This window comes from Carassius auratus, unplaced genomic scaffold (genome assembly GCF_003368295.1).
Source record: "Carassius auratus strain Wakin unplaced genomic scaffold, ASM336829v1 scaf_tig00216878, whole genome shotgun sequence".
Taxonomy (NCBI): Eukaryota; Metazoa; Chordata; class Actinopteri; order Cypriniformes; family Cyprinidae; genus Carassius; species Carassius auratus.
The window spans coordinates 201140-228326 of NW_020528782.1; the positions used below are offsets into that span (position 1 = coordinate 201140).

Consider the following 27187-nt stretch of genomic DNA (forward strand, 5'->3'; position numbering starts at 1 on the left):
TGCATCAAAGTATTTGTACGTATTTGTACATATAGTACATTACGCTCACTGCCAGAGTATATATATATATATATATATATATATATATATATATATATATATATATATATATATATATAGTAAAAGTAGTTTATTATATGCTTGTATTATTAGTGTTGTATTATAAGTGTTGTGTGGAATCATCAGGCAGGGTGTTCTCCAAAGTAATTCTCAGTCTTGAAAGCTCCCTATTGTCGGAAGATTATCTGAACTGTATTCTGTGTTAGCTGGCCTCCTCCGTTCCTGTGAAGGGACCACAAATTCAGGCAGCTGGCTGGAAAAATGGGGGAGAGTTAGCATACCTGAATTAGGTGAGTTGCCATAATGTGCTGTAAAGGAAGCTCTCTCATGTGAAGAGGAAGAAAGGTTCATGTTCCTCAGATCTTCGGTCAGCTCTGGCAAAGCCAGGCATGGCTGTCTTAAGAGCTTCTCATACTTGAAATTCTTAACCCTGGATCATTGTAAACCATGGATAAATGGGATCCTGGGTTATCTGTATTCACTTTTCACACTGCTCATACTATAACTTGGGTTAACTGTTAATACTGGGTATCCATTAACAGACATTGCATTACCTAAACCCCGGGTTAATTTTCTTATTTGAATATTTGCGGTGTCACTGTCACTGATTGGACGAACAGTGGACTACCTGTTTACACAGCTTTCCCGCATCTTGCCAGTTTAAGTCTAACTTGACAGTCTGCAGTGTTGGGCAGTAACGCGTTACTAGTGTTACTGTAACGTAGTTACTTTTGACAGTAACTAATACTGTAACGCATTACTTTTTAAATAAATTAACTCCATTACCATTACTACATGGTGCATTGTCTGTTACTTTTTTTAATTAATTAATAATTGGTGGATGCCAACCACTGTAAACACGAAGACGCGCTGTGGGCGTGTTTCCGTTTATTCAAGTATGTGTGGCAGTCATGGCGACTAGCCAAGGCGAACGCAAGATGAGTGGAAATACACTCATTATTTTACTTTAGTTCAGCATAAAGACAAAAACATTTTAGTCAAATGTGAGTTGTGTCTTTCTGGTTCGCACGTCACCTAGGAGAAAAAAAATCATTCCGTGGCGACGGTTTTGCAATCCGTCCTGTCAGTTCATAAACCGTACTCACAAATTCATAAACTGTTCCCTCAGTTTAACAAATCGTGCCCAAGGATTAACAATCCGTGCGCTCAGATTTTGTAAACCGTACCCTCTGTTTTACAGTCTGTACCCGCAAATTCATTATCCGTGCGCACGTTTTCGCAATCCGTTCCTCGGATTTATAAACTGTACTCATGGATTCATGCAGCAAGCTCCTACGTGTTAACATACTTTTTATACGTTTTATAAAATTCAAAATAAAATTTATTCATACGTTTTAATGAATATTATTATGTGGAATAGGTTTACAGCAAAGTGTCTTAAGTGATTCTATTTCTCTGGAAAAAAAAGGTACAAAAGCTCCAGGGGAGTCACCAGGGGAGTAACCTTTTCAAAAGGTACTTGTCCTTGAAGTAGGCTGAGGGGTTAACTTGTCTCCTTGGTCACACAGCAAGGGCCTTATCTTTCTGGCTGACATTTAATTGAGCATTTATGCTCTGGTTTGTTACTTTGTTGACGCCCCATATCCTGCATCATTACTCAGGCATGTAATGTGTATAGGGAGCTCTGGAAAAACTCAAATTGTGTTTGTGTCTGCTGTCCAGGATATTTGAAACTAAATGCTAAAAGTCAGCAAATAGCAAAAAAAATAATAATGCTATAACAGTAACTGCATAATTTATTCATGCTGCAATTCATGCTGGGAACTTAATATTACCAATGCAATTAACATTACCACTGCTATTATATATAATAGCAGTGGTAATATTAATGTTAAGAATAATAACTTGTGTAAAATTTGTTAGTATATATATATATACTAGCAGGTAAAAGTAGTATGGTTTGTGAGCACTGTAAAAATGAAACTTCTCATTTTCTAGTTTGCTATTGCTATTTTCTTGAAACTACATAAAAATCTTTGTCAGACCAACAAAATTACCCAAAATGTTGCCCCAGCTAGTCAAACACAGTTGTCTGAACAAAGAATTTCACATTGTTGAAATGTAAAGGCTTTGTGAGTTCCCAGCATGAATTGCAGCATGGATAAATTATGCAGTTACTGTTAAAGCATTTTTTTTTTTTGCTTTTGCTGACTTCATTTAAACTTTTGTGTTATTGGTTTATCATTATTTTAGGTATTTTTTGTACTGTAGATATTTTTAACTTATCTTTTATCTTAGTCTATAGTTGTTTCACAAACAAAGGCAACATTGTCTGTTTATTTAGTCTTAGCCTTTCACATTTGTCGTGTTAACGAATATAAATTTGATAATGTGGTGATTTTTTTTTTAATTAAAAATGAATTACCTCAATGACAGTAATTGATAAATTGATGTTTCAGCTCATGTGACAAGATATTTTCTATTAGTAAATTAAGAAAATCTGCATTGCATGAGCAAACAAATTTACATTGGCTCAACCAAGTTTCTTTAAAAGTGAAAGTGACATGACATACAGTACAGCCAAGTTTGGTGACCCATACTCGGAATTCATGCTCTGCTTTTAATCCATCCAAAGTGCACACAGAGCAGTGAACACACACACACACACTGTGAACACACACTCGGAGCAGTGGGCAGCCATTTATGCTGCGGCGCCCGGGGAGCAGTTGGGGGTTCAGTGCCTTGCTCAAGGGCAACTAAGTCGCGGTATTATTGAGCAGAACTAAAAATCTATTGTTGAGAAAATTCAACAGTACTGCATCAAGCTGCCTTTCTTCAAGTATTTTCAACAGTTTATTTTTTACAGTGTGTGTTTCATGGCTCAATGTGCACTATTTGGCATCTTTTTTAAGAGTGAAGCATTTGGATGGAATAATTGAGTGTTTATGCTCTTGATTTTGTACAGTACTTTACAGACCACACCTATATCCTGCTTCACTCAGGAATGTACCGGGAGCTTGGCCAGCGGTTATAAAACCATGTTCCTTTCCTTTAATTCAGTGCATTGTCGCTCTTTATACATACCACCCAAATCAGCCGAATAATATAACGGCCTTGCTCGATTAAAAAAAATAAAATAAAGGTAAAAGGTTCACTGTGTTGCCGAAGAGACACTCCCCAACACTTATGAACAATTATGAATCTATTTAAATTTTATTTATATGGTGAAGTCTGTGCTTTATTTTTACATTTGATTACTTTAACCAATTTCTGAATCTATTGGCTATTATGTTTATTTTATTTGTATATTTTTTTCTGTTGTATTTGCCCTATTGTTTGTCATTTTCTTCATTTTTTGTATCAATGTTTCAATTCGCTGTTGCTTGTTGGCAGTTAAACTGCTCTGAAAGAATGCGTTAAGAGGTTGGAGAACATTTTTGGGAGTTTTATGAACACACGGACAGGCACCACCTGACGATGTCTTGTTTGGCCAAAAAGATCAAAATGAATCTGTGTCGAAGATAGGAGAAAATAAAAGCCATGAATAAATGGAGCATGCATGGGGCATATTATCTGCACTGTAAAAAAATCTGTAGTAATTACAAAATAATTTTGCCAGCTGTGGTTGCCAGAATGATTATAAAATATTATAATCAGAAAAACTGTAAAAACATTTATGGGCAAAAACTGAAAATTGGAATGTAAACCAGAAAATTCAACAAAGCACATTGCTATTAAGATCTGTTTTGTACCTTCAACATACCACCATAATAATGCAGGAGGTAAAAGAGAAAGCCACATGAATAATCAAGACCACAAGCAGACGTATATATTAATATACAGTGCACAGTCATTCATGCAAACACAAAACTCCATCATGGTAACACACGATACTTAAATAATGTAATAAACTTTAATTAAACAACAGAAGATGTAACATACAGCCCAAATGTGCATAACTGATAACAAAAACTATTACAAACATGATTATTTAAACAAAATACTTTCAAATGTGGAGTGTCACACAGGGAATTCTGGTAATATCATTTTACAGTATTTGACTGGAAATTGTACATTGATTAGTTTTTTGTTTTTTACTTCTAAAAACTGTAAAATTAACTGCATTTTACTGTTAAATGTCTGATTAGATTTTAGTTTTTCCCTGAATATATATACTGTTAACCTATTAACAGTTTTGTCCCGTAGTATTTTTACACAATTTTTAAGTAAAAATTACACTTATTTTTTACAGTGTGGAACTTTCGATTTCTGTCTGTCATTTACTTACAGCAAGTTAACAGTATATGCTTGAGTGATTATGCAAGATCAGCCATCTACAAAGTACAAAACAAAGCATTAAAGCTCAATTATTTTATACACGTTTCACTCTAATAAAGGAATGAATAAAACAAGCTAGTAAATAGTTCACACTGATATCTGCTAAAACACTTTAAATGTTCGATATAGAGAATTTCTTTCACATAGAGATGTTAATCAAAATAATACAAGTAATTATGTACAAATTATTACTTTGTTGAAGGAATCTTAAACATTGTATAATATGGAACAGAATCACATTATATAGATGCATACAAACCCACATACAATAAAACATAATGTATGAGATGATGTACATGCGACACACCATTCCAAAATATTAATCTTTCTTTGCTGAAGCCATTTTTTAGTTGATTAGGTGATTTGAATTTGTAAAGACCACCCATTGTACCACCCTAAAGTACACTGTGTGTATATCTTGCACTTCTGTAAAGTTACTTAATTAGAGTTCAGTTTCAATTTGATATTTGCTCCACGCTTGATCCGACTCCAATTTCAAATGATGTTTAAACTCTGCTGTGATTATGGTAAATTCTCTTCAATTATCCATTCGTTAGAGGCGTTATGTTGCACAAGTCTCACATGGCCTGTCAGGATGTCATGGTCTGATCTCAAGTCAGAGGATGCAGGGTTAACTAGCAGGCCTTAAGTCAGCCACCACACGCATGCTCTAATCAAAACGCGTCTATTGCTTATCTGGAGCTCCCAGACTTTCCTGATGGCGAGAATAGTTCAGTCTAGTGGCTATGGGCTTAACTGGGGACCGGGAGCCCGCCGTGGGATTAACTTGCGGTGCTCAGGAGATGAAGAAGGGATGGAAGGAACCAGCGGAGGCGTAGGACACCTAGGAGGTGAGGGAAGCTCAGGGAAGTGCCCTAGAGGGTAATCTGGGGAGAGGATTGGGGTAATGAGAAAACAAATTATTTGCTATGAATGCAGTAAAGTTAAGGTCACACAGACTACTGAGTTTGGGTCTGGTGGTTTTGTGCTTATTTAGTAAAAAAAAAAAAAAACAAATTATATATATATATATATATATATATATATATATATATAAAAGGAATAATTGACGATGGATCGCTGAATTATTTTTCTAATAATTCAACGGTCCAAAGTCAATTATTCTGCTTATACTACGGTCACCACACCTCAAGACATTGGTTCGATGATTTATTTCAAAGGGATTCTTCTGTTTTTTTCTATTGTAAGTTTGACTATTTCTTCCACATCTCATCCAATGCCTCTTTTGCTAGTACAAAAATTTAGTTTTAAAGCTGGTAACGAAGGCTTGAGCCATTTGATAGCATTCTAAGGCAGTTATTAATGAAGTTATTAAAAAAATTGAGTGTGTGTGAGAGAGAGAGAGAGAGAGAAAGAAAGAGAGAGAAAAGAGAAGGCAATAGAGAGAGAGCTTGTGTGAATTAGGCGAATGTATCTCTGTGCATCTCTGTACACTCTTCTGCAGCAGTGTCTCTAAACAGCGCTGTTATTACATCGCTAGTGAGAAATGTCATGTGTTGCTTTTAAGTTCCTACACTATAAGCCAATATGCAAACTGCATGACCGTTATTAATGTGACTGACCGTTTTATATATATATATATATAAATATATATATATATATATATATATATATATATATATATATATATATATATATATATATATATATATATATAGTGCTGTCAATCGATTAAAAAAAATTAACTAATTAATCGCACAATTTTTTTAAAATTAATCGCGATTAATCGCAATTAAAAGACTGAAACTTTTTGGATATGTAAATGTAAAATGTAAATAATTAATGTAAACTCAAGACAAAGAAACTATTTAAATTCAAAATATGATTGTTTATTGGAATTTTTGTTTAACTTGTAACACAGATTTTCTCATGTAAACAACATACCTGCAATAAACCATCAATATCCTCCAAATTAACTGTTGGCTTGAAAGCCATATTTATTACAGAAATAAAAACACAGGCATGTAAGTACCATTTGAATTTCAAAACAATCAATGCCAATAAAAAACAAAAATGATTTCCATGTTGAATTCTAAGTGGACTGCAAAAAAATTCCAAAGTATAGTCATTGCCAGTGCTTTAAGTGGGCCAGTATGCACTGGTACTCAGTACCGCCACTTCCAAATATAGCTCTTGAGCGTACCGCCACCTCTCCGTGCGCCCAGAACGTGCTTGTAGCGTACCGGTACGCTCATTTGGACATCTGTTTTAATAGAGGTTTTAATATTTTACCTGCACTGCCGCTTTTCAGAGCGCCCTTCACAATGCAAGCTTCCTAATTCATCCCACCCAGAGCAGAAACTACATTACCCATTCACCCTTAAGTTATACAAGTGAATAGCGCATGTGTCGCTTTTTCCACTGTTAAGTGTCAACAACTCAACGTGGCCGGAGAAGGTGTGTGAAACTCGTTGTGAGTTATACTAAAGCAAAATCTTGAGTATTTATTGTCTGATAAACATTACAAACTGTCTGCGGAGGTTGAGTCGTCCTGCAGCCCCCGCTGGCTGTTCATTGGCTGCAGCATCTTTTTTCTAAGTTCTAAAAAAATACCGTAGACGGCAAGGCACAAATTTAGATATTCATTTATCGAATTAATCTATAGCCTATGCACAAAGACAATATGATCTTTTTGTCCCCTTTTTGTTTTAAAGCTTGATGAAGAGAGAGAGCGCAAGTTGCTGCAGCTGAGGAGGACAGTGATGCACGCGCACAGGAGTGATTGACAGTTCGCGGCACTGTGTACAAAAAATACTCCGCTACACAATTATTTCGTTATTTTCGTCTAAGCTTATTAACGTTAGCGTTACAGAAAGGTCTGATTTACGCACTGTTACAGTCATTGTTTTTTTTTTGTTTTTTTAAAACAATGACATTTGAGTTCATGATTTTAATGTTGCTGTTTCTTGTGGCAGACTGAATGAAGAGTAATTTTTCTTGTGGCAGACTGAAGAGTAATCCGGCAGAGTTTTATACTGAAACTTTCCGTCTAAAAGTCCTTCCTTGGTCTTATCCATATTTCTTTGCACGTTGAACACACATAGGCCACAACTGGAAATAAAAAAAAACTGCAACCGCGTTAATTGCGTTATTTTTTTTTAACGCGTTAAATATTTCAAATTAATCGAATGCGTTAACGCGCTAATTTTGACAGCACTAATATATATATATATATATATATATATATATATATATATATATATATATATATATATATATATATATATATATATATATTTTTTTTTTTTTTTTTTTTTTTTTTTTTTTTTTTTGAAAAGTATAACTGAGCACGAAGAGCAGATTAATCTAAAATAATTCCTTGATACATAAACTTTTGACAAACCATTTTTTTTTCCATGCAAATAATGGATTACAGATGATTTCCAATCCTACATCTTCAATTCCTACTACAGTCATAAAATAACTGGACTACACCATGAATATAATCAAAAACATGCATAGACTCAGTATTTAATCACCAGAGGAGGTGTTTTGTCCTGGTTTGTTGCAGAAGAATACATTAGAAGCTGCTGGGTATTTGCCTCTGTTCCCTCGCACCTGAACAAAACCTGGTGATCACACACACACACACACACACACACACACACACACACACACACACACACACACACACACACACACACAAAAGACATTCTTGACTGTTGATTCCATATTATAAAAAAACTTATGATGGCCTTTTACTTTCAGTTATTTTTTTACTTATGTGTTCTTATTGTTACATTGAACATTCTTCTTAGGGACTGTATTATTATATTGTAAGGCTGGAGCAAAGCTCACACCCAGAGAGGGCTGCTCTCTGAGAAGGAAAATGACTTTTCTGGAAATTAGAATTTGAAAACTATCTTGCAAAATAAGTATTCTCACCCAAGATGCAATTACACTCTGTTTTCTCTGTAAATGTTAAAATCACCCGAAACTTGCCCAAAATCTACATTATTGCTAATTGTTAACACTCACTACACTCTCAGAAAAAAGGTGCAGAAACTGTAACTGTGGCAACAAACGTGTATATTATTTATCTCTAAAGGGTTCATTTTAGTACCTAAAGTGTACACTTTAGTTCCTTTTGAAAAGGTAATGTCTTCTTCATCCAGTAGCGGAGTGGCAATCGGGAGAGTCAGGACTTTTCCTGGTGGGCCGGTCTGATAATAGTTATACATTGCGAATTATATTAGCAACACCATCTGGGCTAATATAAGATACTACAGGTGAAATAAACTGAAGCAGATGTTGTCAAAGCTAGGCACAGATGGGAATTAGCATCTAACGATAGATGTGACCAGTAGTGGTGGCTTTCTTGATATATATAAAAAAATTAAGGGTAATGGGTAAAAAAAATTTTTTTTTTTTTGGCCATGCACCGAGGGAATTTCCCAGTAGATTTTTTGGTCCCACTCTGCCCCTGTCTTCATCCCAAGAGAAGTAAATCATGAGGTATTAAAGATTTTAGTTTTGAGATATTTTGCTTACTGTGGAGTGTGTGTCTTCCTGTGATTTCCTGGTGATTACATTCTGTCCCCCTTGAGGTGTAAACTGTCCAGGTCTGGACCTTGATTATGGTAAATCCTAATTGTTAGTTCATGCCTCAATTTGAAGGATGTTTTGTCTTTGTTTTGGAGTATCTAAAGAAATGTTGGAAGAGCAGTTCTGTAGCCAGATGAGCCCAAATTTGTTATGATATATTTTCATATTTTACTGTTAGATTTATCTTTGAGACTTTGATTTTAAAATGCAAATTAATTCATTTTCATTCATTACAATTACAGTGTAAACCTTTTTCAGGGAAGTCTTCTCTAATATTAGTCAGTGATATTTATGTAGAAGTCTGTTTCAGATTCACCTGTATCTCTTCTTGGCAATGAAGAAACACAGTAATCCAAACAAAAGAGCAGATCCAAGACCAGAGATGACTGGTATGAGAATGTGGCTGAGAGTTGCTTGTTCTGGTAGAAAGAAAAACACTTAATTACTTTAAAACAATATTTACACAGAACAGTTTTATTGTTATACCTTTCACAAAGATACGGTGAGTCACTGTCATTTCTCCCTTGACATTCCCGTAGTGTTTGACTGTGCATGCGACAGCGCTGTGATCGTCCTCTTTTTTAGGGCTAAAGGTCAGCACAGACTGTGTTTCCCAGTTTCCATGACCGATGTCCTTGTAGCTCATAATGACTTTTCCAGTGTGGTTCCAGGTGAGAGTGGGCTGGTGGGACGGACAGGTGTGCCGGACAGAGCATGTGAAGACGGCAGGTTCACCCTCCTGCACAGACTGCTCAGCCTGCAGCTCTGGTTTTGATGCTTGCTCTGTAAATGATTTGGAATGATTCACATTTTGGGCTGTTTTCTTATTTTGTTTCCTCTTTAGTTGTTGTAATCACAGATTTAAAAAATCACTTACTTACCGATCATTTTAATCGACACACAGTTTTCCACAAAGGAGTACTTGTCTGTTTTAGATGTTTCTAATTCCACCCTGAAACAATACGGCCCGTTGTCATGGTTTTTGACCTCATCAATCTCCAAGGAGCAGTTCAAAGCACCCAGTGAACCAATCAGGTTTGTACGACCCCTGAAACTGTCTTTAACCTTCGTAGAGTCTTTGTGAAAAATAATATCATCCCAGTTGTCCTTCATGTGCCATATAGCTCTAATACGATCAGAGGGCTGTTCTTTAACGGGGTATTTGAATGAACAGGGCAACACGACACAAGATGAGACCAGAGCCTGCATATCAGGCTCTACAGTTACCTTCCAGACATCAGCAAACACGCCGGTGCAAAAAACTGCAAAATAATAATGATAAAAGTTAATAAACTTAAATAAAATACATTTCAATAACACTAACAAATGTCCCAACACTTTTTAATAGACTTAATTTAATTTACTTGAAGTACAACAATTAGTTGATTTTCCATATATACACACACACACACACACACACACACACACACACACATATATATATATATATATATTCTATATATTTTGGTTATGTTAGCATGTGTACTGCTACTTAGTCCTTTAAAGGCAATCGGTTTGCATGGTTTTAATAAGTAAATCTGATCACAGTTCAAGTAAATACGACTGAAAAATTCCAAGTAGCAGTAAATTTGATTGGAATACATTACATTAACTTAAAATTAGTTTAAAGCAATCGGATTAGCAGTGTTTTTTTTTTTTTTAATTTACAGTTTTAACTGCACAACATTTAAAAATAATATAATATATGAAAAGAATGATTTATAAATATACCGTGAAACCAGTACAGAAGAACACTTGACCGCACAGCCATGCTAGACTGGACTCTAGAAACTAAAGAGGCAAAAACGAAGAAAAAAAAAAAAGTTAGGTTATTGATTTCTTAACAAAACATATATTTTTCCAAGGACACTGGCACTGTATATGTTTCAGTAATGTTCAGATATATTAACCTATTAACATCTAGATCAGTTCCCTAGATTTTCCAAATACGAACATTCGCTGTTTGCTGGGAAAATGTGGATGAACGCCCTTTTTTCACATTCCAGAATAGCGGATTTACCAAGCGGTCGACGGACAAGCTTTGCTGTAAAGAAAAATCACAAATATACATATTCTGGTTTGTTTTTAGGAATTATACTTGCATGCGAGAGGGGCAAATACAAAATATACAAACGAGCTGAAAAATATATTTTAAGGAATAGTTTAACCAAAAATGAATATTCTGTCTTCATTTACTCACCTTTGTGTCGTTCCAAAACTGTTTGGTCCACGTCAACAGTAAATCAGGGTCTACTGCGCTCAGTCAGTAAGTAGGCTATTGAAATCAAAACCGAACCGAACCGAAAGCAAAACTGAAGTGGTCCAAAATGTTATTATTTCACCCGTTACGCCATCAAAATGAAATCCAATAAATAAATAAAAACAACATAAGTACGTTTTCTTTGTTTGATTGTTAACTTTGGTTGTAATCGCGTACAAAAGTTTTTTTTTTTTTCTTTTCTTTTTTTTTTTCTTCATATGAGACATGCCCTCTGGCTAGATGGGATACAACAAAAACTGCTGGGCATGCGCACATCAATATAGCGCAATTTTCCCCGCCTTGTAAAACTTTATTTTTTTTGCATTATTTTAAGGGTTAGATTTAGGTTTGGGGTAGGTGTAGACGTTCATAAAATACAATCCAATAGGCATATACTTCCGGTTTTTGCTGTATCCCTTCTCACCACAACCTGCCAAGAGAGACACATCAGAAAAAGATACATGTATGATTATGTGTGTGCCCTTCCATATAATGACGTGTCTATAATGACTAATAATAATTCACTGGCCACGATGACTGATGAAAACCGAAAAAGAGGTGTCAGCTCCGTTTTTTTAATTTACGCGGAATGTCCAATTTATATGATTTCTTGACCGACCAGTAGGTGGCGCTGTCCGCTTACTGCTACTCTCAGGCTGGTGACAACATTCACATTATTTTCTTTCAATTCCTTAAAAGCATTTATAAGATAAAGCCTAACTCTTTGTTTGGTATGTCACTGTCTGAACGTAATAATAGTATTCAATCATATTTAATAGTCAGGTACAAAAGTAGTAACAAAATAAATAAATAAAACCTTCAGTATAATATTGCATATAGATATATAATTCATAAACATAAACAAAAGCAGTTGTTTTGATAGTTTGCTGGAATTCTAAAAAAAGACAATTATGTTTACAGTTTTCTATTTTTAATCTTTAAAAAAAAGCACACTGTATTGAACCTCTGATGTTGTTTTCATCAGATATCTCCATACATGTTGAGTTCGTCCATGTTGGTGTATTCAGCTTAATCATTACCCTTAATAGAAATATTTAAAGAGAGGACAGATAGCCAGGTATAAGTTAATAACATATTTCGATAATAATTTCTCAAAGATGTTTTCTGCCATGCAAATAATATACTCCCAGAGCAGGATTTTCAATCACTGAGGTTGCTATTACATTTAAATACCAAAAACATCTTATTATTAATAATGTACATGGGTTCAGATGTGCTGTACCTCTTTTGTGATGGCATATAAGGTTTGGAGAAAGGCTCGTTTCCTGACATTGCATCTTTTGACCTGGAAACAGATGCCATATGTGAGAACTGATGATATGTGTGCCTTTCATTCCTGACTGCTCCACATCCACATGATTGTTTGCATATTGACTAAAAGTAATCATCAAGTATCATCATATCAGCATTACTCAAAGTTATTGAAACCTATGTTAAATGATAACTTTTAAAAAAAGAAACAGAAATAAATATAAAACAAATATTTAATATTTTACCTCTAAGGGGTTCAGCTGAAAAAAATAAAAATAAAATAAAATAAAAGTTTAGGAGTGCCTGGCCTAACAAAACATGCACAAAGTGTTACCTTCGTCGCTTCATGTATATGATGACTCCAACAAGTATACAAACCAGAAGGAACACAAGTGATAGTGTTACGATGTAAAGACCAATAGTCTCCCAGTGAGCACTGGGACTGGTTTGTAATTATTTGTTTCAGTAATTTTTTTTATGGAAGTCCTGTAAACAGGAAGTGCCACCCTTAATTAAAAACACACTCTTTTGGAACAGGGTGGATACTGCTGCTTTCCATATTCATTTATACTCTATTTTTCTCACCCCTTCAGTCTTCTTCTTAAGCACTTCAGCACGTTTGACATCCTTCAGTTTCTCATGTTTCGTTCCTGTTTCATTTGTCCCCGATTTGTTGTCATTCCTGATTAGGTTGCAAACCTGTTTCTAATTTTGTTCTCACTAGCCTTTCTACTTTTCATTCATTCTGGAGCTGCTATTTTGCCTGATGGGGTTATACTTGTTTCCTTTTACAATCATGGTAACAAATATTATTATTTCTAAAAACATTTGGTTTAATCACATTATGTTCATGCAGATTTCTGTCAATACTAACAGTGTAAGAATTTTATACATTGGTGCAAATTTGTTTCACAACATGCAGCATATTTTATAAACTTAACATGCAGAATGATATTGGTAAGTATAATGAGCTGATAAATCATCAAGATGCTATATAGGATGGAATGTTTATATTTATAGTTATTTTTTCACAAAAATGCTGGAAAGTGTTGATAAATGGCAGAGTAGAACAGAGACAACAACATTAATAAAATCAGTTAAGTCAACACAAGCTACAGAGTCAAAAAGAGTGATTACATTTGAAAGCATAGTCTGATTAATATTATTTTGAGCATTAAAAAAAAAAAAAACTTTGTTGAACTTTGTGTTGTTCATTATCATCAGATATTTCCATACACGTTGAGATCTTCCATGTTGGAGTAAACAGCCCCATAATCATAACCCTTAATGTAATATAAAAATAAAAATAAGAAAAAGGACAAAGAAGTCAGTCAATAACATATTCTGGGGCAGCTTTTGAAATCATAGAAATCATTTCCAGTTGAATATAAGTAGAAATAAAAATAAAATACTCACTGAGGATTTTGGCTCACTGAGGTGCATGGTGAAAAAGAATAGAAAAAACATAAATATCTGTATTCATCATCATGGCAACTGTTGAGTTAAAGTTATCAGGAAGAAACTAAAGTATGCTTTTAAGCCTTTAAGGGGTCATGAATTGACAAATCAATCCACATAAGGGTCATTGTGATATAAAAACATCAGTAAGTTTCAGAACTCAAAGTTCCTCATTAGTGCAGAATCTATTTCTTTATGTTCTAAGTACAGTAGCATGAGCATCAGAAGTAGAACAGGGCATCTGTGCACTGTTGGAGATTTGCAACGCTGCATCCAGTGTAGACAGAATCATGATTGTAATTGGTTGGTGTTGAATTGCACTACTGTACTCGCATCCAGGATCAAAAACAGGACAGAACTTATAAATTACTTCTAAGTGATGAAAAAATCTTGCTAACATTGTAATTGGCCCTCAAAGAACATTATAAAAAGTAGTAGAAAAATGCATTTCATGGCCCTTTTAAGAAACATAGATGTGGTTCAATGCACTGACCTCTTTGGTGACGGCATAAGAGGTTTGGAGAAAGGCTTGTTTCCTGACACCGTACAAATGTTGTTTGTTCTGTGAAGAGAGTTTCATTAGTCAGTGGGGGATAGATGCAAAAAATGTGTGATGCTGTGAGGGATTGTTTTTAACATGTTTAAATGCTTTCTCTGTTCAGTGTGCAAATGCAATTGTAGAACATTTGAAAAAATGATTTCCTCTTAATATTTCAACACTGTGGTGCGAAATGACGGCCTGAGTGGCTGAAGTGTAATGTTGCGAGGAAAATGAAGAAATGATTTTCATAGTTAATTAAATGTACAGCACAATCAATAACTGAATCAATATTCACCTGTACATTTTATTAACGTTAATTATCAGTCATATGTGTACTTTATGTATAAAAACTACTTTCTTATGGAAATCCTTTTTGTTATTATTTTTTAATGAAATACTGTCCTGAAGATTTTAATAATGAAACGCATGAAATGAATACAAAAATATGAATATTCATAACCCAGAAAATCAGCTCCAGACGCTCCGTCTGATGAAAGATGTATCGTTTAAGTAGTTTGAGTACAAATGTAATACAAATTATAATTATACGTAGAATTATATTTTCAACCTGCCTTTGTTCAAGCCTCATATGTCTTCGAGTAGCATCTCCAGTGTACCTGTTGATGGCACTAGTTAGTTCATTTGAAATAAATACTGACACTAACCTTTCTGACCTTTCTCTGGTATACTTGCCTTCTATCGCTTCTGTCAGACGTTCTTAAACGACTGAGAGAGAAACATTAAATTTAGTCTCAGGAACAAATACAAAGATACAAAGAGAAAAATATAAGTTAAGTTACCTTGATAATCTGTTCCAAACCGACCTCCTACATCAGAGAACAGAGTTAAAATCGCTAGTGTATTATAAATCCAAAGGTTTTAACATTAATTAATAAGGGAAAATTAACAATTAAATGTCATAGTGTACATACAGTACCTCCGTTCAGATTGTGACCCTTGCATATCTGGATGAAGCTGTCTACAATCAGTAATGAGAATGTAAAAGTGAGATACAGTTTTACTTTGGCGTTCTTGCTGTTACATTAGAATGGTTAAGAATGGTACTGTCTCACAGTCTTTGACCCAAAGTTCGGGATGATCTGATAAAGTATCTAGAGTTCCAAAAAGTATGTCTTTGATAAAATGTAAGTTACAAGCAGAAATCAGTGCAACTTTAACCTGCTGGTGGCTCTAGATGGTTTGACTTAAACTCCATTTGGAGGAGATTAGTTTTACAATGGTAGATGCAGCAATTTTACTGTCTGTAATGTTATTAACCAATTTACAAAGGTTAAGAAATCTCTTACTACCAGAAGTGGGAGGGGTAACTTCATATGTGCACCGCCGTCTCCTCACTGTCATCATGTGCATTCCACATTGCTTCCTGTATATACTAAGTTGCTTATAATACAGGATGTTTATAATATATTGCTTATTATATCAGTTAGGTCCACTGAGATTGCACATCTTAGAAGCTCTAGTAATAACTGTTCAACCCCACCTTTCCATGTAAAACTAAACCCATCTGGATAAGGCTATAGAGACCTAAAATTATTTAAAAATGTAAGAACATTCTAAAATATAAGTAAAAAAAAAATAATAATAATAATTCATACCTGTGTCGCATTTTATATATGAAGACTCCCACAAGTACACAAATGAGAACGAACACAAGTGTGGGAGCAATGATACTAGACCCAATAGTCTCCAATCTAAGCCCCTGAACTCCTATAATACAATTATTGTTAAAACGATTGACAGTCACATCATGAAATACAGTTTCTATTTGACCAATCATATTATAAATGGACCAAAGCGTCTAACATGCACAAGGCAATCCCATTAACATCAGTCTGTACTTACTTCTAATATTCAGGAAGCCAGTGTTTTCCTGTGTTATACCGCCCCAAAAGTTGGCAGTGCAGACAATTTCATCTTTCTCTTCATATCCAGTTGGAATAAAGGTCACAGCGGACACTGTTTCCCAGACGCCTCCACCCATGTGACGGTGGCTGATAGTTTCTCGGGCTGTTGGGACACTCCAGGTGATTTGGGGAGGGTGAGAGGAACATGTGTGGTTGACTGAGCATTTGACAGCGATGCGTGTCTTGGGCTCGATGTCTTCAGGGAGGGATGACATCACAGGTTTGTCGAGAGATTCTTTATATTAAAAGACACAAAGACATTATATTATTTTTGGAATGGGATGCATGAAATACAGTTATTCTAAAGGTTGTCGTTAAGTTTTCAGAAGTATGCTAACCTAAATGTTTAGTTATATTTCCTCACCCTGCATAATAATGGACACACAGCTGTTGTTGAAGCTGTATTTCCTGTTTCCTTTTTCTGCCCGGAAGCAGAACGGCCCGTTGTCATGAGTTTGCACATTATCCATCTCCACGGTACAGTTATGTTCATCCGGGTTTCCGAGGAGTCTTGTGCGGCCTTTGAAGTTATTCAAGACATCGACTGGATCCGTGTGGAACATGTAGCCACCTCCATCAGTGACCCAAAGAACCCGAAGACGAGTGACATATTCCTCCATCTTGAAACTACACGGTATTACCACACATGAATGAGGCAGTGCAGTGATATTGGGAATCACATCTGCCTCATAGTGGAAATGAGCTAAAATGATATATATTATAATGGATTAATAAATATTATTACAGGACTGAAGGTATTGTTGCTTATATTATCAAAAGGCCTATGAGTACAGGACAATAATATAAATAAGAAAATTTGGTGCCGGGGGAAAAACCCACATACTTTCATTCAGGATCTGGACTGGTTTCTTATACTCTGTGAGAGAATCAGTAGAAAACAATAAGTAACAATGAAGTTTCTGAGGCGGTTGTATTTATGGTTTTGGCGCAAATGAATTGTCATGTCAATGTCAATTTGAATTATATAGCACTATTAAGCACAACATAAGTTGATGCACAATGAAAAAGAATATGATAAAACAGAGAACAAGACATAACAGATGATAGAGAATACTGACAAAAAAAGGTAATTATCATAAATAATATGCTAAACCAAAGAAAAACAAAAAGCGATGATGCAGATCTAATCCTGAAGGGTGGAGCATTCCACTGTCTGGTGGCAGCTAATAAGAAAGCGTGGTCACCCCTGCACATTAGCTTCGACTTTGGGATACATAACAATCTCTGGGTGGATGACCGGAGAGACAAGACTACACATTATTGAAAATTATTTCAGTTTTACGGCCCAGCTTTCACATCAGACAGGCAAGTAATTTGTGTTTCAATACCACTCTGTTTTTAAGGGCAAACAGATTTGAGTATCATCTGCAAAGCAATGGAACAAACCATGTTCCTAAAAAATGTTAGCAGGGCCATGCTTTCTGAAAATAGTCCTATTTAAACCTTAGAAAGCATACTTTACACAAGTATGTGAACACAGTTACCAAGCATCAATACTCAAGAGGGCGAAAGAGTTTCCTTTAAATGTCTGTGACATTAAGCCAGATGTGTTATAGTTTAAATAAGCAGGTCAGAAATAAGGCACAACACAACAAAGCAGGATCAGGCAGAGCAGCACCAAACAGGTAGCAACATCAATACTCATACATCAGTCAACAATTAACAAACCAGCACAGGACAGCAGACACAAAGAGAATAAATAGGGAGACTAACGCGGAGGGTAATGAGAGAGACACAGATGGAATCACTGAAACAATAATGAGGTAACAAGATAGGCAGGGTCAGATAATAGACAGAAGAGCACGTGGCACAAACAAACACACAACAAACAATGTGCTCTCACAAAGACAGTGTCCTCTGGTGGCCATTTAGGCCACACCAGCTGAAGACTGTGACATTTAGTTCTTTATATCTTTAAAAAAAAATGAAAGTAGAAACCAATATAATCAGAAAACAAAGACTAAATTACTCACGTTGTACACGTAAAACAACAGAAGCTGAAACGTCTCCTCCAGAAAATTTTGCAGTGCAAATCAATTTCTTCCCATGATCTTCTTTTGCACCCAGAAAGGTTATGATGGAATAGCTGTTCTGATTGTTTCTGTTCCCCTTTGTGACTTGCATGTTCTTATAGTTCCATGTGATGGTTGGATTCTCTTTCTGGCAGGAATGATGGACGTTACAAGTGAAGCTCCTTGCGACACCCTCTGTGACATCTGCCAGTTCAGGCTCAATCGTTATTTCATTATGAAAACCTGAAATTGAACTGGAATCTTGTAAAAGGTCCAACTGCTACATTTAAAGTGAATTTATAACTAACATAACAAAGCAGTTCATATTTGTGCCTACTTACATTTTGACCTTTTGACCTCTGTAGCTGTCGCTTTTATGCCACCATAATGTGTTACTGAACACATAATAGTCAAGCTTTCTGCCCTTATCACACCTGTGCGTGTCAGAGTTCTTTTCCACAGGCCGTTTTTAATAGGTTCATCCTTTGTTTGATAAGATCCTTCTACACCATTCAGAGTGATCGCTGGTTTGCTGTATGGACACGTGTGGAAAGTTGAACATCCTACTGTGATGGCGTCACCCATTCTCTCACCTCCATAAATACTGATGCTGGGCTGCTGTGGACTTGCTATAATTTACAGAAACATTGGTACATTATATCATTTTTAAAAAGTGGCCCCAACAAGTATTTAGACACATATCTGAATTTCACTGCATTAGATACAAGACTGATCGGCATCTACCAGGAATAAATAAATAAATACATTTGGCTAGAGATTTTCTAAGAACTAACTTCCCTTTTCTCAGACACGTTTTTCATTTTTTATTATTTTTACCAGTTAGTCTTGAGGTCATTTTTCATGATGTATGAAATTAGTTCCTCTATTAATCAACATATGAACATCTTTTACAAAGCTGTACTGCCCGAAAGTATCCAAGACTCTTTGTATTCATTTGAACAATATTTTGCTTTACATTTTAAATTAATTTGTACATAAAATGTTATAACGGTATGTTTTATGTTTTGAAAATACATAAACTTGGAAGAAGCATTTTCTTATGTCAATTGTTACTAAAACACAATATTTCGCAACAGTCACAGGTTTTATTGTGTAAGTAATTCAAGAATATTTACATACCATCAACGAGAACTGTAGAGGTGACATCATAAAATGCGTAGGTGCGCCATCCAACATTTTCAGGGTCAATCCATGCATATATTTTCTCTCCATGGTGGGACTGTTCCAGTCTGGTAATCAGCAGACTGCATTCACCTGATTTTCTATATAAATCAGTTTTACCTTTGAATTTATCAATGACATTGTTTGCATGCAAAGGATCGTAAACTAAAGGATAACCTCTAGAGACCCACTGATACCACACAACTCTATGTGGGTCTTTGGGTGGGTATGATGTGTAGCTGAAAGAACATGGTATGACCAGACAGGAACCTCTGAGACCGTGAATTTCCTTTGGGATTCTCACTTCCCATCCCACAGCATCATACTGTAGAACACCTGTGGGACAAATGTTTAAGAGCATTAATGGCTGTGTGGTAGATTAATGAAAACAGCATGTCTCTCTCTGTAATTATTATAGGCTATGAATGAATGGATTAGAAACATCCATGGACTCATCATGGGTGAAAAAGTTGATATCCCTTAATGCACAGCTCTATTTTTGACATCGGCTTGTCAGATGTTCCATTTCGTCCATTGCTAGTTATCACTGTCAATCATAGAAATGATTCACCGTGTAATTTAGCAGATACACTTGCAAAAAAATGTTTAAAACAGTATACATTGACGTATGGCCCCTAGACAAACAAAACTTCTTCAAACTGTAGTAGTAAGTATGTAAAGACACTGAGTAGGCACTTCCTTTATAGCACAAATAGCCGAGCTCACTCACGTGAAAACTTCTGATATAATCAGCTCTGATTGGCCAGTACTTTCAACAGAGATGCCTGTGATTGGCTACAATACTCAATGCTGCAAAAACACGTTGTAAATAGAAACATTTGGTTTTATCATTTAAAACTAGAGCGTGCACACAAAAACACACAAGAGTGTTTGAAAGCAATTTATTTCGATCCAGACAGCAGATGACTCCGAGCCAGATACATTTTCAGACCGGCAAATCCACGTTACAATCACTGTAACACGGATCCAGCCCGGGCACGGATTCAATGGGCGGGAACTACACTCACAGAGTGAATCCGGTCACGTCCGTGGAAATGAGCGGACATTTTTTTTTTTTTCTGGAGTTCAGAACTGAAGACGTAAAGACGGTCAATGCAGATACAGACTGCTTGCTTTTATCCACAAAAACCTCACTAAGGTATGTCACACTGAGCTATCAAACTGTTCTACTAATAAAATAATTTCTTATTAAACTGTGTACTTGCGTTTTTGGGTTTTTATTGATCCTTAGATCTGTGTCAGATTTTAATGCTGGTTAACACTAAGGCCTATGTTATCAGAGGACTTGCTAACATGAAGAAAACGTCCAGAGGTCTGTAATTATACACAATTAACAAATTTTTACTTAATTAATGTTACTTAATTTAAACTTTAGTCATTTTAACTGTTTTTATTAATTATTATTGTACAAAGGTTCAAGGATGGAAAGGAAGAGGACAAGGGGTCGGCTTGACTTCTTACGGTTTTATTAAAATAAACAATTATCTAAACGGTGTCACTCACACCGGCAACAACAAAAACTCTTCAGACTTCCGGGTTGCAGCTTCCAGCTCGTGCGCTCGTCAGCAGTCCTTCTCTCTCTCAACTACTCTGGTTTCCCCTGGCATTAAATACTCTCTCCACGTCAATTACTAAAACAAGAGACAGGTGTTGATTATTTCCGTTCAACCCGCTCACTCACGGTTCGTCTCCCGACTCTCTCTCATGCTGCAGGCTTCTCTAAACCATGCCTCCACCTCCACATACCCCCACTGCCCGACTCAGGCCTGGAGAGGAAGTCGGCTGCAGCCATCTGAACACCTGGTCTGTGGATCACTTTGAACTTAAAAGGCTGTAGAGCCAGATACCACCAAGTGATCTGCGCGTTGGTATCTTTCATGCAGTGGAGCCATTGCAGGGGGTCATGGTCCGAACAGAGGGTGAACTCCCATCCCAGGAGATAGTAGCAGAGGGTGGGGAGGGCCCACCTGATGGCAAGGCATTCTTTCTCAATGGTGCTGTACTTAGTCTCTCTCCTAGAGAGCTTACGACTAATGTACAGCACCGGCTGTTCCTCTCCCTCAATCTCCTGTGGCAGGACTGCCCCCAGCCCCCTGTCTGACACGTCTGTCTGCAACGGAGAGATAAATTAGGAGCGCGTAACAATGGCCCGCCACATAGAGCAGCCTTCACTTGGGTAAAGGCCTGCTGACACGGCTCCGTCCACTGGACTGTATCTGGTGCCTCCTTTTTAGTAAGGTCAGTCAAGGGGCTGGTGAGGTCCAAATAATTAGGCACAAACGTCTATAATATCCTGCCAGCACCAAGAACTGTCTCACCTCCTTTTTGGTCTTGGGACGTGGACAGGTCGCAACCGCGGGTGTCTTGTCAATTTGGGGACGCACCTGTCCATGCCCCAAGTAGAAGCCCAGATACCTTACTTCCACACGCCCAACCGCACACTTTTTCGGGTTGGCCGTGAGTCCAGCCCCTCTCAGTGACCTCAAGACCACCCTCAAATGCTGCATATGCCACTGCCAATCATTACTAAATATAATGATATCGTCCAAGTAGGCAGCCGCATATGCAGCATGGGGTTGCAGGATCTTGTCCATGAACCGCTGAAAGGTGGCCGGATCCCTGAACAACCCAAACGGAAGGGTAACAAATTGGTGTAAACCAAACGGCGTTGTGAAAGCTGTCTTTTCTTTGGATAAAGGAGACAAGGGGATCTGCCAATAACCCTTTGTTAGGTCCAGCGTTGAATAAAAACGAGCCGTGCCGAGCCGATAAAGCATCTCATCAACCCGCGGCATTGGATATGTGTCGAATTTCCTTGCGGTAATCCACACAGAAATGGACTGAGCCGTCCGTTTTCGGAACCAAAACTATCGGGCTCGCCCAGTTACTGTTGGATTCTTCTATTACCCCCATTTCAAGCATGGCGCCTAATTCAGCCTGAACTACCTTTTTCTTATGCTCAGGCAAGCGATATGGCTGCGAACTACCACGCCCGGCTCTGTCTCGATATGGTGCTGAATCAGGTTGGTACAGCCGGGTAGGGGCGAGAACACATTGGCAAATTCAGCCTGCAGTCTTGCTACGTTAGTGAGCTTGGACGGCGAGAGGTGATCTCCACCTGGGGCCAGGGGGAGGGATTGAGATTTGACATTTGCTTCCGGCCTAAGATCCTCCTCTTCACTAATCACCGTTGCCAACATCACTGGCTCCACCTCCTTCCATTTTTTGAGGAGATTGAGGTGATATATTTGACGTGCCTCATTCCTATCCGACTGTATAACCTCATAATCGAGCTCTCCGACTTGTCGTGCGACCTCAAACGGTCCCTGCCACCTTGCCATTAATTTGGAGCTTGATGTTGGGAGCAATACAAGTACTTTCTCTCCCGGTGCAAATTTGCGTAACTTAGCGCCCCTGTTGTACAGCCGGCTCTGTCTGTCCTGAGCTTGTAACAAATTTTCCCTTGATAGCCGCCCCAAAGTGTGGAGTTTTGTTCTCAAGTCCAGGACATACTGAATTTCATTTTTGCTTTGAGACGGTCCCTCCTCCCAAGTTTCTCTCAGGAAATCCAGCACCCCTCGGGGCTGCCGTCCGTAGAGAAGCTCAAAGGGGGAAAACCCCGTGGAGTGGAGCTTGCTGGACTCTCGCATGGCGAACAACAAGGATTTTAACCACTTATCCCAATTTTTGGCGTCTCCCTGCATGAATTTACGAATCATTGACTTAAGCATGCGATTAAAGCGTTCAACCAGGCCGTCGGTCTGTGGGTGAAAGATGCTGGTCCGAATCGATTTAATGCCCAATAATTCGTAAAGTTCGCTTGATGTACGTTACATAAACGCCATGCCTTGATCGGTGAGGATTTCTCCGCAACATTTTTTAGCCGAAATGTTGCGGAGGGCCACTGCTTCAGGATATCGTGTTGCATAGTCGACTATGACTAATGCAAAACGATGTCCACTTGCGGATCGCTCTAATGGCCCAATGAGGTCCATGCCAATTCTCTCTTAGGGGACCTGTATTAATGGGAGGGGGCGCAATGGCGCTTTTGGGGTGGCCGGTGGGTTTACCAAATGGCATTCATGACAAGACGCGCAACACCTGCGCACATTCTCGTGAATGCCCGGCCAAAAAAAACGGGTCATGAGGTGATTTAGTGTGGCAGCCTGTCCCAGGTGGCCCGCCATTGGATTAGAATGAGCCGCTTGGATAAGCATTTCCCTGCGGCTCCTTGGAACTAACAATTGGGTTGTATCTTCTTTTGTCCGAGCTTCTTGGGTCACCCGATACAACCGATCTTTTAAAAGTTGATGGTATGGACCTGTTGGAATGCATGTTTCAATGTTTCATCCCTAGACTGCTCCAGGGGAAAGTCATTGCGCTCCAAGAGACCCCATCTCTTGACTTCACGTGGTTCCCCTGAAGCAGAGCCCGGCAGTCCCGGCTCAGTTTCTCCCACCTGAACCTGCGTGCCCCCGTTCCGGGGCTTATTTCCCCAAGAGGCATCTGCGCACAGAGATAGACTCCCAATAGAGCCGCGAAAGCAGGCCACCTCGACGCTATGCTTTTGACCCCGAAATTGGATAACGACAGGCATTACTAGATATTCCACTACATTCCCGTGTACACACCGCACCTTAACCAGGCGACTGGTATCCAATGCCCCCGGTTGAATCAGGCTTTGATGGACCGAGGTTTGGTTACATCCTGAATCCACCAAGGCCGGATATATACCCCCCTTGATACTCACAGGTATTTGGTATTTGCGTAATACCACCCAAATGCTCACGCAAAGAAAGAAGATGTGGTTTCAGTAACCACAGTGAGTGTTGAAGCAGCCATGTCAGGTAGATGCTGTGTGTTAGGGTGAGATCAAAAGCACTTTATTTTGCCTCTGAAAGGAATCTTTATAATTACAACAGAACAGCAACATATTTTATGGACAACCCTCTCGTGAACCTAATAGGAGATCATTCTGACTTTGCTACGAACAATCTAGTGCTTCTGAATCAGCTACTGTAAGTATGTTTTGTTATAAGTTTTAGTATTTGCTATTGAATGTTCAAATGCAGAGTTTTGTGCATGTGTGTGTGTGAGAGAGAAAGGGTCACACAGTAGAATCAGCGGTCTTAAATGTCTGTGGCTGGTGTACTGCAAACACATACAGTACGAGCTTCCTCACTGCATCTTTCACGCAACTCTGTTCCTCTTTCGGGCTTGAGCTGATGGTAAAACTAAGGACAATGATGTGTTGTTGTTTTTTTTACATTAAAGCATGTCAATATATTCTATAACACTAAATACACAAAATAATGAACTTTTAAAAAGCATCAAATGAACTCTTTAAATGTCTATTATTTTACATTTAGACTGTAACAGGTTTCCTACCAATCATGCCTTTTTCTCTTTTTTGTTTAAAATATCGTGTAATTGTGACCAGCTCTGTTCAGTTAAGGATAGCTACTTTCTCCATTTCCAGTAAGTAACAATTATATTTATTTTTTGGTCCATATTGTTAGATATAATTATTTTGAATGTATTTATTTATTTTTCCATAAACACAACATTGTGTAGTGCTCACATGCTACTTTTGGCCTTCATAAACAATTGTTTTTAAATTTTTAAAACATTGTAACTCTAAACTCAATTTTTCTAAACTCAGCATTTCAGATGCTGTCATATCCTACAACCAACAAATCATAATAAACAATTTATTCAAATATTATTAATAAAACTAATATTAATTATATAAATATACTAATATACTAATATTAATGAAAATAAGCTATCATTAAAAATGTTATTTATTGCTCCATTAAGGTTCTTTGTAGCACTTTTAATTCATTGTTCTTTATGGAAGCCTATAAAAAGGGTTCTATTTAGCACAAAAGGGTTCTGCTATTGTTACAAGCTGAAGAAACCGTACTGTTTAGAACCATTTTTCTTAAGAGTGTACAGTGTTATTATGTTAAATCAAAATTATGTTGGCTAATAAAAACCTTGGCTGATCTCACATAAATACAGAATTGTTTTAGCAACCAACTTCAACATTCTAATAATGCATGGCCTTAAATTTAGCCACAGACTTACTAGTCTGCTAGTCTACAGCAACATTCTTTTTAATACTATATATACTTGTCAGCTGCCTTTATTATATGAAGAAGTGAGGAAAACATGCTATACCTTGTAAAAGCAAATGAAGTAGCAGAGGTCCCATCATGTTCCCAGTTTGGCCCTGAGGTGAAATCAAAAACATTTGTTGTTTTAAAGAGACCATGTCTAGGTGCACATCCTAAATGGTTCTTTTCAATTTTTGAATGCTATCAATAGAATTTTGACCACAAAATCAAGAAAACGGGATGCTAAAATTTATAGAAAGTAAAATCTTGAGTAATTTGTTTATCCTACGTTATCAAAAAAATCACTTTTAAAAAGATACATCAATTGTAATATATTCTTATCATTTTTATACATACCTTGTTGGCAGTCTGACTTGCAAATAAGTCAACTGGATGAAACATCTACTGCAAAATGTGAGAAAAAAATATCAAGAAGTGTGACCTCTATAGACTCCGAGTCATAGAAAATAGAGAAGGGGTTTGTTGGTGTTTTTTTATTTTTATCTGGGGCTGGGGTGTTAGAATTGCTGAAAAAAAAAGTTACTCATGACAGAAGCTATACATATTACAAGAAAGGCCTTTGACGATGGCATATAAGGTTATAAAGCCTCATTTCCTGACGCTGCACAACTTCATTTTCACACTGAATATGCATTGAATACAAGAAGAAGTGAAAAGTTATGCTCTTTTATAGTCCATCCAACTGCCTCAATGAAGGCATCCAGTGGTGGATGAAGTTTTGCTGCAAATTTGCTCTAATTGGCCTAGGGCTGGGTGAAAATCAATATATTGAAATCGCAGTAAAACTGTCAATAACAATTATAAACTTGGGACATTTTTACTCTTTATGAATTGTTCTAACAGTAAACAGCATAAATAAAAGCAACAACCAGTCAGTGTATGTTACTAACAAGTCTGCATGTTGTGTCTGTGTAAATGAATACCATAGTTTCATCTGACATACGATGGAAGATGGACGGAAACACAAGTCTTTAAACGGAGCGTGTGAAATTTGACTGTGTCAATCTGCACTGATTATATATATAGAAGATGGGGCCAAAAAACTTAAAATGGAACGTGAAATCTAACTATTTTAACAAGTAGGCCAATAATTTGATTTTGACTGCACTATATAAAGTTTGACTGCACTATATAAACTAACAAAATGTTAACAATAGGCATGCTAATAAGCAACTAGTTATTAGTGAGAATTGGACCGTATACTAAAGTGTTACCATATATATATATATATATATATATATACCACATACTTTGGATGGAAAGTTCTTATCTGTTTTTATTGTTATGCTTATGGTTATGTTCTCACACAAATATGCTGGAAAACATTGATAGAAAGCAGCGAATAGCAGAGACAACAACATCGATGTAAAATCAACACAAGTCATCAACAAACTCAATACAACCATCTTGACAGAGTAAGAAAAGCAGAC

At 37.0% G+C, this 27187-nt stretch overlaps 2 protein-coding genes across 9 annotated transcripts; both read right to left on the reverse strand.

Annotated features, from left to right (window-relative positions):
- Window positions 1-3920: 3920 nt before the first annotated feature.
- Window positions 3921-11482, reverse strand: LOC113099178 (sialic acid-binding Ig-like lectin 14). 7 transcript variants are annotated; one of them, XM_026264272.1, is made up of 9 exons: window positions 11126-11471; window positions 10836-10969; window positions 10657-10716; window positions 9807-10187; window positions 9412-9708; window positions 9242-9344; window positions 8872-8950; window positions 7860-7949; window positions 3921-5246 (listed from the first exon to the last, which is right to left on the reverse strand). In XM_026264272.1, the coding sequence occupies exons 2-9, from the start codon at window positions 10843-10845 to the stop codon at window positions 5235-5237; spliced, it is 1032 nt and encodes a 343-aa protein (XP_026120057.1). In that variant the 5' UTR covers window positions 10846-10969; window positions 11126-11471; the 3' UTR covers window positions 3921-5234. The 7 variants fall into 7 exon arrangements, with proteins under 7 accessions (XP_026120057.1, XP_026120060.1, XP_026120059.1 ...); XM_026264275.1 differs by lacking the exon at window positions 8872-8950 and having other exon boundaries at window positions 11126-11462; XM_026264273.1 differs by lacking the exon at window positions 3921-5246 and having other exon boundaries at window positions 7661-7949; window positions 10880-10969; window positions 11126-11482.
- Window positions 11483-12667: 1185 nt separating this feature from the next.
- Window positions 12668-26979, reverse strand: LOC113099175 (sialoadhesin-like). Of its 2 annotated transcripts, XM_026264264.1 has the most exons (16): window positions 26094-26979; window positions 25801-25852; window positions 19555-19932; window positions 18756-19043; window positions 18376-18657; window positions 17226-17258; window positions 16746-17084; window positions 16320-16616; window positions 16073-16184; window positions 15394-15435; window positions 15257-15283; window positions 15150-15182; window positions 15029-15073; window positions 14409-14477; window positions 13874-13889; window positions 12668-13740 (listed from the first exon to the last, which is right to left on the reverse strand). In XM_026264264.1, exons 1-16 carry the CDS (start codon window positions 26136-26138, stop codon window positions 13678-13680), a joined length of 2121 nt encoding a protein of 706 aa, XP_026120049.1. In that variant the 5' UTR covers window positions 26139-26979; the 3' UTR covers window positions 12668-13677. The 2 variants fall into 2 exon arrangements, with proteins under 2 accessions (XP_026120049.1, XP_026120050.1); XM_026264265.1 differs by lacking the exons at window positions 25801-25852; window positions 26094-26979 and having other exon boundaries at window positions 19555-19664; window positions 19774-19887.
- Window positions 26980-27187: the final 208 nt, after the last annotated feature.